Source organism: Ascaphus truei, chromosome 12 (genome assembly GCF_040206685.1).
Source record: "Ascaphus truei isolate aAscTru1 chromosome 12, aAscTru1.hap1, whole genome shotgun sequence".
NCBI classification, from domain to species: domain Eukaryota; kingdom Metazoa; phylum Chordata; class Amphibia; order Anura; family Ascaphidae; genus Ascaphus; species Ascaphus truei.
The window spans coordinates 25,608,413-25,622,141 of record NC_134494.1 but is presented as its reverse complement, the minus strand read 5'-3'; the positions used below and the strand labels follow the sequence as shown (position 1 = coordinate 25,622,141).

Genomic DNA, 13,729 nt, shown 5'->3' with positions numbered 1-13,729 from the left:
TGCAGGGGTGATGTGAGGTGCAGGGGTGATGTGAGGTGCAGGGGTGATGTGAGGTGCAGGGGTGATTGGAGGTGCAGGGGGTGAGGTGCAGGGGATGTGATGTGCAGGAGATGTGATGTGCAGGAGGGGGGAGGTGAGGTGCAGGGGTGATTGGAGGTGCAGGGGTGATTGGAGGTGCAAGGGGTGAGGTGCAGGGGATGTGAAGTGCAGGAGGGGGGAGGTGAGGTGCAGGGGGTGAGGTGCAGGGGTGATTGGAGGTGCAGGGGTGTGATTTGAGGTGCAGGGGGGTGATTGGAGGTGCAGGGGATGTGATGTGCAGGGGATGAGGTGCAGGGGTGATTGGAGGTGCAGGGGGAGAGAGTGGTGTGAGGTGCAAGGGGAGAGAGTGATCTGAGGTGCAGGGGGGAGAGTGATGTGAGGTGCAGGGGGAGAGTGATGTGAGGTGCAGGGGGGAGAGTGATGTGAGGTGCAAGGGGAGAGAGTGATGTGAGGTGCAAAGGGAGAGAGTGATGTGAGGTGCAAGGGGAGAGAATGATGTGAGGTGCAAGGGGAGAGAGTGGTGTGAGGTGCAGGGGGAGAGAGTGATGTGAGGTGCAGGGGGGGGGTGATGTGAGGTGCAGGGGGGGAGTGGTGTGAGGTGCAGGGGGGGAGAGTGGTGTGAGGTGCAGGGGGGGAGAGTGGTGTGAGGTGCAGGGGGGGAGAGTGGTGTGAGGTGCAGGGGGGGAGAGTGGTGTGAGGTGCAGGGGGGGAGAGTGGTGTGAGGTGCAGGGGGGGAGAGTGGTGTGAGGTGCAGGGGGGGAGAGTGGTGTGAGGTGCAGGGGGGGAGAGTGGTGTGTGGTGCAGGGGGGAGAGTGGTGTGTGGTGCAGGGGGGAGAGTGGTGTGTGGTGCAGGGGGGGGAGAGTGGTGTGTGGTGCAGGGGGGGGAGAGTGGTGTGTGGTGCAGGGGGGGAGAGTGGTGTGAGGTGCAGGGGGGGAGAGTGGTGTGAGGTGCAGGGGGGGAGAGTGGTGTGAGGTGCAGGGGGGGAGAGTGGTGTGAGGTGCAGGGGGGAGAGTGGTGTGAGGTGCAGGGGGGAGAGTGGTGTGAGGTGCAGGGGGGGAGAGTGGTGTGAGGTGCAGGGGGGAGAAGGATGTGAGGTGCAGGGGGGTGGGATGTGTGTGGTGTGCAGGGGGGTATTGTGTGTTTGATGTGGAGAGGGTGTATTATGTGTGGGTGAGGGGGAGATGGGGGTCTGAGAGATAGATGGGGAGTATCGCAAAGGTTGATAGTGAGGGGTTCTGGGGGAGATATGAGGATGATGATGATGATGATGATTTTACCCGTGCGGCCCAATTTTTTTTTTCCTTGGAGCAGTTCGGCCCTTCTCGCTTTACGAGTTGTGCAGGCCTGGTCTACAGCTTAAGGGACTGATTCTGTGTGTGTGAGAGATCGCTTAAACCCACAGAATCAGCCCCTAAATGTTTGACGCTTTCCTGTATGACATTTTACATACACCACTTTCAGAATAATAGCATACGTTCTAAATGCAAAAATGATTTCACAATACTCACAGATGAGAAAGGCACATTAACTTTATTTACACTGCTCAAAGAGCACAGAAAAACCAACAATCACAACTGCATTTATAGGATGCATGTCATTTTTTGATCAAATTAATAGTCTGGTAAGTAAACAAAACATTATTGGGTACAAGTGACACCGATCCTCTGACCATTTATTTATATTTTTTTTTATACTTTTTTTTAATATTTTTTATAAATTCAGTCTTGGGTATCAATCTTCCAATTGTTTGCATCATAATACCATATTCACATAATAAGCGGGAAAAATGGGTAAAATAAAACTACATTACCAAAAATATTGGACTCTTGCTGAAGGCTGCTAAACCTTTTGCCTTAAGACTTACAATGCTCTGCAAGCCCTCCAGTATCAAAAGGATTAAGATTATGAATAGCTTTTCAGATAACAGCCAAAAGAACAGTGTGTTGTTGTACAGCGTCTAGTGCAATTGTGGCAAGTACAGTTTAAAGAAACTAAGGGATTGGTGACGACCACTGCATATCTCCTATGCAAGAAAGGGGACAGGGACTGCTCTGCATTCACAAATGGGAGCAATTTTGAGGAACCTTCGCTCCTACTGTTTTGGCATGTAGAAAAAAAAAAGAAAAACATTTAAAACTATTTTACAACATAAAAGACAATATGGGACAAGATAACCAGCAGAATGCTCTACAGATCCAAAATGACAAACAACACAAAAAGGAAAACAAATAAAAAAAAAAGGTGCATATTTTCCTTTCAAAAGCATGTCGCTTCAAAAGGAAAATTCTGCTTATGCCTGAAAGCAGTTTGGTTAAATCAACATTATTCTCCAAACTATAGGCCTATTAACCGCTTCGATGAAGACGTTTCTACTGCAGGCACATCTGACACGGAGGGGGCTACGTACAACAATGATTGTTTAATGCTACAATTTTACAGGAAATACAACAAAAAAAAACCTAAAATAGCAGCAAATTTCACATGGCAAATATACACATGAGTTTACTCACATGATTTGCCCGATGCCAACAAAGTGCTCCAAGTTGAATATACAAGTAAAATTCACAAAATGTACCTAGGTACAAATATGAGAGTAGCTGGTGCCAAGTTGCTTATATAGCTATTGGATGTTTCTCTGAAATACTCAATCTAACTTGCCACAAAGCTTGTTTAATATATACAAATTCCAAAGGAGAAACTGGGGATAGAAAATACCGTCTTAATACAATCTGCTAAAGTCAAACTAAAAAGCAGCAGTGATTTAATCGGTGTATGGTGTCATATTAAAAAAGGTTTATAAATTTATCTAAAGCATGGCTTTAATTTGGTGTTAAAATTCACAATTTGGCACACCAGTGTATGTAGCAAGAAAAATAAAACCAGGTCCCCTTCCATCAACTCTTTAATCTGACGTGATTCTAATCTTTATAACTTTACCCCTATAGAGGCTAACATTGTTGGTCCTAGATGGACATAATAAAGGCCCAGATATTAACCACTTCACCCCCAAAAGCCACCTTAGTGACAACTTGCAATGGCCTGGCTATTACAGACATGTTTCATTCCATATGACCAGCAGGAATAAGGCACTGCAGGAGATTGATATCTGTCTAAGTTCCCCAGTTAAGGACCAAATTGCCCTTAAATTTGTATTATTTCTGGGGGTTTCAGAGCAATCAACTGAACCATAATTAAACACGGTGTCCAGGCTTACAAAAATGCAACTGGGGAGAAGATGTCAATGATGCACATCTACAGCTAAATGCTGTATTCATTATAAAAACGAAACTATAAAGCAGTTAAACTTTATGCATGTGAAATGGAAATCAGAAAAGCAACAATATATGGTGTCTCATTGTGGACCATAGCTATCTCTATATACAGATTAATATATAGTGAGGCTAACAGAGCGGTTCATTTTCTTCCCAATAAGTCGGGATGTTCTGTTACTCTGCGCTGTGGATCGTGTCGTCATTCTGTCGGTGAAGAACGCCCTTTCTTCAGCAGCTGCTTTCGCTATTTGCGCCTTCTTTAGCTCCCTGGGTAGGCAGAGAGTGATGCATTTTAGACACCATGAATTGAACCTTGGCAGGACCATAAAATTGAACGTACTAGGTTTCAGGTTAACCAAATAATGCTACACCTTAGCGCAGCTTAAATACCATTCAAGTAAACAGGATTTCGGCATTCTGAGGAATAGTGTCATTTAATAGAAAAGGGCCTACACACGTGGCACAGCCTGCCAGCTATTGCAAAATCCAAAATACAGAAAACTAGCCCTTGATCAGAATACTTACTTCTGAAGAAGTGCATTTTTAAACTTCTCAGCATTGAGCTCTATCCGTAATTGCTCTGCACTTTTCCTTGCAGCAGATAACAGTACAGAGTGTTTCACAAGAGCCACGGACGAAGGCCTTTTCTCTGGATCTGGAGAGATCATAATCTATTGGGGGTAGGAAAAATAAATAAACGGAGTCAGAAATACTAATCTGTTCCAAGATTTTATCAATATAACATGGTATTACAAAAAAAGGTTTAATTTTTACCTTGATTAAATCCAGCAGCTCTTGAGATAGTAATTGTGGCACCCGTGGCAGCTTTCCTTGCCGTATCTCATGCCACTGGTCTCCATTGGTCGGAAGTGGCTCAGCACCCGCAGCACACCACACAGTCAAAGCCAGTGCAAAGATGTCTGCTTTCGGTAAATGAGTGTAGTTCTAATAAAAAAAGAATAAAAAATAATGAAAACGGTATTGAATACAAAAATATAAGCAACACCAACAGCCCCATCATAAAGAGAAATATCACACCCCAATTGTACTCCACTCCTATTTTATAAGCCAAATGTACCCAATGATTGCACAGATTTATTTTCATCTTGCAACACTAGGTTAACGACAAAGTAACAGCGTCCATACCTCTTGTAAGACTTCATTTGCAAGGAAACGACTATCTCCTTCTTCTACTTGGGGACTGGACACCCTTGTTACATGGCCAAGGTCACCTGTAAAATAAAGAATGGGCACGCCTTACAAAATGAGTGTTAAGTTACAAACAGATCAACTTTTCAAAATGTACACCTAAAAACGGATACTTAACCAAGAGCTTTTCAATGTGTGCAGATAGTCATTTAAAACTCTAGGTAGCACCGTTACATTGCCTGTCACTTGGCTAAAATGTGCCCATTTCACACTAGCAGGTAAGACGTACCTATTTTAAATATAACTTTCCCAGAGGAACAATCCTCGTCATCACCTTCTTCCGTTGCCGTGTTTGGGACTGACGTCCGAGATATAAAAATGTTGCCTGAAAAATAATTTTTTGTTCAGTATTTCTGAACTGTCTATTAGCCATTTCTAAATACATCTTAACATAACCAAAATAGATAGGGGGTTCACTAAATGGCTGTCAGTGCAGCAGAAGAGGACCAAAGATACAAAGTTCTGTGGGGACGATCATGTGACCAGGCAATCACTAGATACAATTGGTGCACTGCTAGAGGGGGCAGGGATCAAAAAAGTGGTGTGCCAGCGCCTGTTTCAGAAGTGGAAGGGGATGTGACTTTGTAAACGGTCGCTATAGAAACAAAAAAATGCTTGTTACATTATAATACAGTAAAAGTGTCAGTTTTATTTTTTTTAATGCTACAAGTTTTTTTCTCATAGTACAGAACTGATAAAAAAATAAATAAACACGTTGGATAGTGCTTGGTCTGGAGCTTTAAGACAACAGAAATCAGGAAGCTGTGTGTATTTACTTACTTGGTTTTATATCCATGTGCACCAATGACATTGAATGAATATATTTTAGACCACTTGACACCTGCAAGAGCAGGTCCTTCAATTCTGACTCTGTGAAATAGTGCATAGTCCTATAATTGTCACTGATGGCATCTGCTAAACTACCACCTGTAACAAAGATACAATAAAAATATATTTGGAGGGAAAGTGTAAATGGTATTCAGCACTTTGTAAAGTACGGAATCATTCTTTCGTAACTGATAGGTAAGGCCGTTTCCAAAGTGGATATCACAATACACACTTCTTAGGCCGAGTTCAGGGTGGATGCTACGGCTGCGAGCTTCCGTGCCCCGCCGCACGCTCCTGCAGCCCAACGATTTGTGTCTTGGCTGCAGGAGTTGGGTCGCGGCGTGACGCAACTGTAGCCCGAAATATCATTTTTGGGTTGTAGCAGCAAAACGTAGCAGCGTAAACGCTGCACTTTGCCGTCGGTGGAGTTGCCACCGAACAACCCGAAATTGTGACGGACATTCGCGTGCATACAAGCGCGCACAAACACGCCCTACAGTGAAAGTAGTAGCAAGCGCTAGATAATGACCCTTTAGCTATAATACTTGGACACAAACTACACACTGGGCAAGGAGATCTCAAAGACAAGTCTACAATATTCAGCTTAGTCTGCAGGAGATTGCAGATATTAGCCTCAAACAAAAATGCACAGATCAGGAAAGAATGCAGTCAGAAAGCTTGGCCTTAATTTGAAATTAAATATTTAGTTAAATCTCTGCTATTTATTCAAGAGCGTTTCAGGGATGTTTGTTTATTGGCTTCCAATGAAGGGTACCTAGCAGTTTATCCCCTCTTTGCACGAATCTAGTCAGCCAAGTACTGCTAATCGCCGATAGACCAGATACAATTTAAAATGTCACTTGAATTTTTTTATTTTTTTAAAACACCGAAAAAACAAAATCAAGCTTTACTTACCATTACAATATTCGTTCTGAATAAGCATATGATCATCTTCTGCCCATGCCGAGTAGTATCGAACTACATGAGGGTGCTGGCCAAGCACAGCATGTGCATAAACTTCCCTTAGAGCGTTCTGCCTGTAACGAAAGCAGAGAACTCATTTACCTAGGACAACAGACCATAAGCACAAATGCTAAGCAATAGTTATAATGTATTACTTTAAGCTTCCAAGAAACACTCTTTAGCCAAGATCAGAGGATCCACAAAGTTTAAATTGCTAATATCAGCATTCTAGTTATGAACATGCAAATGAGCACACTCAGTATCACATTGCTTCCCCCCTTTGAGGGATTACTGGGCAGTCTCGTTTGCAGCAACACCCAGAATGCTGATATCAGAAATCCAAACACACTGATATTTACAAACAGGACTGGAGAACGTGATCTGGGAGCAGAGTGTTTGTCAAGAATGAATTTGAAACACTGCGCTAAAAACAAAACATTGCTGCGATACTTACTCATCGACCGAGCCTGCAAGAGGCTTCTTTGACCGTTTGATGGCATAGATACAGCCATCCAGTCTCTTCACACATTTAAACACAGAGCCAAATTCACCAGATCCAATCTTTTCCAGTTCATGAAACTCTGTTGCATATCGGGATTTCATGTTACTTTCTGTTATGGTTATCCTCTGTGGAGAAATAAATGCAATCTAGTTTTCCCAATAGCAAGACAAACACTGAGTAACAAACACTAAAAAGTAATCATGAAATACAACTTGTAATGCAGCAAACATGAAAAGGGGATTTAAGGCAGCAATTCCAGCTACTTTGTTTTTAGCCCATTTTCTTGGATGGGAGCCTGGGGGACCCTGGAACTGAACAGCATTATCTTCAGCTCCTTGAACCCCTGGTTCGCGAGGTACATGCTTGTGAAAGTACAGCATTTCAGGCCCCTCCAGGGAAAACAAAATGGCAGTTTAAATCTCCTGCATCACGCAGGCCAACAGGAAGCAGCAACGTTCTCCATTGCGGCTTCCTATTGGCCCATGTGACGCATGCTTATACACCAGGACAAACATGGCAAAGGTGTCACTAATACAATGCTGCAACATCATCTCTCCGAAGACGACAGTTTATCCCTCTTGGATACGGGAGCGAGCACCAACCCCCACTGCCATTTTGGATCTTCCTGTTTACTCGGAAGTACTCGCGACTCTGGAACTAAAGGGGGAGGGATGAAGAGATCCCTGGACTTTGGGCGCTCACAGGTTCAGATATTAAAAGAAGTAAATTGTAGGTGGGATTTCTCATAATAGAGAAATAGATTTAACATAATAGAAAATAAATGAATGCTCAAACTAAAAGTCATATCAAAATCACCAAGTAATTAAATCTATAATTTGCGTAGTTGTACATCGATTTGCTTACTTACCTTAGCAGGTCTAATATTTTCATCTTCTAATTCTCCATCGCTGCCTTCCATATCTTCACCACAAGAACTAAAGAATAAAAGGTAGTCATGATTACCGATTTTTTTAATCATTGCATATCTTCATTTGTAAACTTTGGTGCAGGTTATCGACAGCATTGTTTTAATAGCACAGTTCAAACAGCAGGAGAAAGATTATGCAACAGATACTGTGGCAGATCTACCTATACATAAGGGAGAGGGGAGATTAAGACAATTTATTTTCATGGCTAATGAATATATTCCATGGCCTTGTGGAACCAATTCGCTTACAAAATCTAAGACATCGTTCATCTCTATACAAATACAGTTCTGACCTTGACATGATATATCTTCTATCCATGTTTCAAAGGTGAAGGCAATGTTAACCGACATGATGCTGGAGAGGCCAATAAAAACACTAACAGCTACACGACGTTGGTAAAGCTTGAAGGATACTTTAATTAGCTTCCATGCAATACCTTAACCACGCCTGGTGAATACAAATAAACACTTTATTTTGTTGGTCATGAGCTGTATGATCATTTAATTCAAGTATTTAAAAAGCTGCTCTACCAAACAGGTGCTGTATGTAATAACCTGATGTGTGTTATGAACAAGTCTAAGTAAAATGAAACTTCTTGAAAATGGCACTAGGTAAATAGGCAATGCCAATCTTACTCATTCCAATGTGTTCTCTTCCGACTGCGACAAAGTCCAACTGAGGTTTGTAGAACCAAGGAATCTGGGGTGAAAGGATTGATGTTAACCTGAGGTGCCCTGTATACAGACTCAGGCTTGTCAGGTTTTTCTGCTTCACGGAAGAGAGAGCCACCTTTGCACCTCGCAGAACTGCTGGAGCCGATTCCCCGAGCTTTCGACAGTAAACTCTAGAAAGTTCGAGAGGAAAATAAGTCAAATTAATTCATACAAAGCAAACAATTCCATTTGTTGCTGAAGGTGGTCACAATTATTAATTAATGGCCATTTTCCCACTTTTCACATAGAAACTAATATTAGTGCAAGAGACCACACTTCTGTTTGGCATAGTTTGATCTAGTTTTGCTATTTAAAACCAAAATGAATATGCACATAAGCTTGAAACTGAACCTGAAGGCGATTTCACTAAAGGGAAACTATTGAATAGACTGAAGAAAAATCCTTGCCTGGAGAAAAGAAATACCAGACGTCAACCATCATTGACTTTAATGGCAGTCAGTGCTAGCGAAAATATCTTAATGCTAGTCTAGTGTCCCTTAGACGTTCTCAGGACAGCAGTATAGTTTGAGTAAGTCCTTATATATTCGACTTTGAAGTACCAAGGAAGGATTTCGCTTTCTAAATGATACACTGCCGCCTATTTTAGGAGTAGGCATATCAAGTTTTTTATTCATATTGTATGTGCTTGTTTGCTTTTATATTCAGGAGTACAGTTAAGCCATGTAGCTTTTTACCTGAAGTCTCAATGTAGAGTCTTACAAAATATAGTTGACCATATCCAATGCCTTATACCACACACATACTTATACAAGGCATTATGGAGGCAAAAATACATTAACATATCTTCATGCACTATTGCTCTACTGCAGGTATCACGCTGCAGAGGTACAAGTCACAGATTTAAAAGTTATGGAAGTGGAGAAATGAATACAGAGGTGTATTTAATGGCCCAATGCTTTTACCACAGCTTTTAAAAAATAAAAAGGGGGACTGATGCAGCAGAGTCAAACAGTTCAGGTATAATAAATACAATCGTATTTTGTTTCATAAATTAAAATAGCAATCCTGTGTGCTTTTTTCCTTTACACCACCCATTATTTTTAAAGGATGGGAACATAGGTGTTCCCGAAACTAAACTGCACTATTTACAGCTCCAGGGACCCCCTCGTCTCCAAGATACGTACGTACCAGTAAAGGTACAGCATTGCAGTCCCCTCCAGGGGAATCAATGGTGGTTGAAATTGTCCACATTACGCGGGTTAATAGGAAGCCGCAGCATCAGGTGTGGGCCCTATAAGGCCGTGCTTATAGTGCACGTGACGGCGACAAGCGAAGGAGCGAAAACCTTAAGCCAGCAAAATTTGATTTTTCAAGTGCCGTCGCATCACGTGACGGCCTTTGAACAAATCAAATTGCCGGAATCCCGCAACCCGGCCGCCCAGCGAAACATAACTTTCGCTGGTGGCGACGGGTGACGTCACCCGCTGTCGCCACTATAGGCACGGCGTAAGCCTGCGTGACGTGGGAGATTTAAAAACACCAGAACTAATACCAGTACCGTATAACTGCCAAGATAAAACAATTCAGCACCAGGGATTTCCTAGTTCCCATCATGAAGGGATTACTACTTTTACTAAACAATTTATGTGGATTTATGGGCCAACAAAATTATAAACTACAACACCAAGAAAATAGATTGTTTACCTCACAAAAACAACGCCATACATCGCAAATCCAACTGAGGTCATGAGGCCTTAAATGTCACTCTAAACAGGCATTCCTTTACATCAGCTGCTCCCAACCTTTCTTATTATGAATTCAGTATGTACAGGGCTGACAAACGTTTGGATACCCCTAAGAAATGTCCACGCAATAGAATGATTCCACATAGTGGACACATTTAATTAGGTTATGGATGCAGGGAAATTGCCATTTTCCTCCTCGGTCACTATGGCCACTTTGTGCGTCTCCCAGACTGTCTCTCTCCCCCACCTCCTTGTACGTCTTCTGGTCTCCACAATTTTGGGAAACCCAAATTTACATGAAATGCTGCATGCTCTTTTTCTTACAGTTAAAAAATAAAGGAGGGACAGCAACCAGGGGGGTACCCCCAGAGCTGAACCACACTTTCTTACCAACATCCTTACTGGTAAATGTGCCAGCGTTTATTGTCTCCAGGGGAAACAGTGGTGTTTTAAGTCTCTTGTGTTACACTGTTAATAGGGAGCCGCAACATCACATCATCAGTTGCAGCTTCTTTAAGGGTTGCATGACATGGGTGGTTAAAATGCCAGGAAGTAACGCCGGTACCATTAGCTCCAAGTATCTCTGGAACCAGTGTGATCGTGAAGCTTAAAATATCACGGTTCTGCTTCCGGGACCCCTTGGTATACATCCTTAAATAAAAACAGGTTGAGGGGGGCAGAGGGGTGAAGAGGATGGGATTGCTGCTTGGAACCAAGTCAAGGATCATTTGCTCATGGGCATGGCAGCACAGATTCAGCAAACACATTTAAAACAAATAATTGATGTTGCGCTGGATACGTTTTTACGCCTATCCGGATTATTATTTTTTTAAACACACACACAGCCCCATGTTATGTATATTATACACAGCATGTCAGAAGGCATGTCAGAAGGCATGTCAGAAGGCATGTCAGAAGGCATGTCAGAAGGCATGTCAGAAGGCATGTCAGAAGGCATGTCAGCCATCAAGGCTGTATCCTTCAACCTAGCAAAGTAAATTAGCTCCATAAAGCGGTAAATGCATTGGTCCAAAATGGGGCATATTGGCATTTTCTGCAGTATTTTATTCCCAAAAGAAACTATAATGTACTCATATCCATATAGGAAGTGATAAACTATACTACCCTTTTTTATTTTACTTAGGATATATACACACAGCACCATGTAAGCAGCACTTTACAGCAGAATAGAATGCCTTATTCACATACAGATGTTGATATGACCCCCCCCCCCCCGTCCCCCCTAATATTGAAAAGCATCCTTAACAGGAACACCAATGGTTTTAGGCAATGATACTGTACATCAGCGGCATTTATGTATATATATATATATACCCGTGTGGATATCTATATACGGTATGTATATACCCCCTATGAAATAATTGCAACCTAGTAATAGCCTTGCATCAAGGCACGAATATCACAGGAGCTTATACAGAGGTACTGTGAGATATATAGGTTTGTCCAAGAGATGGAAGCTCAGTCTGACCAACACCTCACCCACTGTCACGCCCATCTCATTCAACCCGACATCAAATGATTCCACTCGTGTCAGCGAGGTGTCTACAGCAACAATGCCATGTCTCGCTTTCTTTTTTAATACACGTAACCTCTATCCCATCATATTGATGTATTGTGTATACGCCAGTTCCCCTCCCCCACTCAGGCCGAGCTGATCACATTCCGGGGAAGAAGGGTGGGGGAGGGGGGACATCTGCAGGATCCTCCCAAACAAGCTCGGGATTCAGGGGAGACTCCTTCATGGCCGTTATTAGAAAATGCCAAACCACTGTTTACAAAAGCCCGGCTGCCTTGCGTACAGGGACACGGGAGGTGCCGGTACCGCCCGATATATCCAATCCAGCCTGGCTGGCAGACCCTCGCACAACGTGCTCCCAACACATCGGCCATTTTCAAAGCCTCCATATTCAACCACGGGGGATGTTAACCCCTTCCCCGCCACATTGTCAGGGTAACGGGTCTGCGGTTAGCAGCCGGCGGGACAAGCCCCGATCCCCCCCCAAAAAAATACACGGAACTCCCGACATGCGAGGGTGGGGGGGGAGATGAGAGGATCCGATCCATAATATCACGGCACCCAACTCAACATAATGATTACATGCGTACACTGTGAGAATAAATATATATCCGCACGGGTGTGTATACATATATTAGTAATCTCCATATATAGTGTGGTTATACAGTATAGTAATCTCGTTATATAGCGATGCGTAGAAAACACATATATATATATATATATACACACACACGTGTGTGGGTTATACAGTATAGTAATCTCGTTATACAGCGCTGCGTAGAAAATATATATACATATATATACACACACACACACACACATATATACATATATATATTACACACACATATATTCATATGTGGGGTTCTCCATACCTTGGGGGTGTGCGGGGTGTCGAACAGCCGCAGCTTGCGGAAGGTTTTGTGGGGCGGGGTGCCCGGGCAGTCCGGGATCGGGGAGCTGGATCCTTCCCTCTGCTGTCTCCTGTAACCCCGGGGAGAGCGGAGCGGGGAACCCGCCGCCGCCGCCCCGCCACCGTAACCCAGCGGACATGGGGAACCGTCCATAAAGTAATCCCCGGGGGATTTCACCGGAGACGAAGAACCGAAACCTTCCTCCTCCTCTTCCCATGAGTCGGCCTCCTCCAGGGCAGCCACCCCCGGGCTCTCGCCTCCCTCCGGCTCCCCCCGCTGCTGTTCGCTGGGGTTGCGCAGCACGGACACCGGGGAATCGGACTCCTGGAAAGCCGAGTCCTCGCCGGTGCTGTTACCGTCCTCCTCATCGCAGTCGCTGGGAGAGAAGAGCAGTTTCTGGCGGATGGACGGGTTGCGGGGCGACGAGCTGAAGCCCAGGCTCATCTTCCACCACAGGGGGAATAAAGTAATACAAATGGGGGAGGTAAAAAAAATAACAAACAAAAAAACACGGACCCGCGATCACTAGGGGCTGGGGAGGTCAACCCGGTATCCCCCGTTACCTACAACCCAGCGACGACCCTCGGTTCGGCAGGTAGGAAAATGCGGCCTAGGCCACGGCAAGCCACCATGATTATATAATAATATATAATGTATATCTATAACGCGCCCGCCCGTCCGGTTATTAATATGAGGAGTTAAAGTGTCAAAAAAAAAGCTCTCTGTCAGACGAAGTCCCGAATTCAATCCACAAACAACAATAACAAGAGGCGGAGAGAGTGGAAGAGGAGGGGGGGTCGGGTGTCCGCGAATAGGCGACGTCTCACGGCTATAATCCAATGGCTCGGTCTGCGGGGGCAGAGGCGATGCTAATTGATCCAGGGGAGCCGCCGTGCTGCGCGCGCACTCAGGTCGCCGCAAGGGGCTTTTTTTTTTTTTTCTTGAGGTGGCGCGACCGTTAAAGTCACGAGGACATAGTGGGGCGGAGCCTGTGGGGTTGAGGAGGGGGGGAAGCAGCCAATGGCCGCGCGAGATTCGCTTTCAAACCGCTAAAAAAAAAAAACACACACATACACTGGTGGCGAGTAGGCCTCGTGCGCAGTGATGCGTTTTTGG

The 13,729-nt window shown here is 44.1% G+C and overlaps 1 protein-coding gene across 1 annotated transcript; it reads right to left on the bottom strand.

The window, feature by feature from the left end:
- Positions 1-1,551: 1,551 nt before the first annotated feature.
- Positions 1,552-13,522, bottom strand: WEE1 (WEE1 G2 checkpoint kinase). The gene is made up of 11 exons (XM_075567080.1): positions 12,575-13,522; positions 8,379-8,587; positions 7,683-7,749; positions 6,767-6,939; positions 6,265-6,386; positions 5,302-5,448; positions 4,751-4,846; positions 4,459-4,544; positions 4,087-4,257; positions 3,838-3,983; positions 1,552-3,579 (listed from the first exon to the last, which is right to left on the bottom strand). Exons 1-11 carry the CDS (start codon positions 13,055-13,057, stop codon positions 3,426-3,428), a joined length of 1,854 nt encoding a protein of 617 aa, XP_075423195.1. The 5' UTR covers positions 13,058-13,522; the 3' UTR covers positions 1,552-3,425.
- Positions 13,523-13,729: the final 207 nt, after the last annotated feature.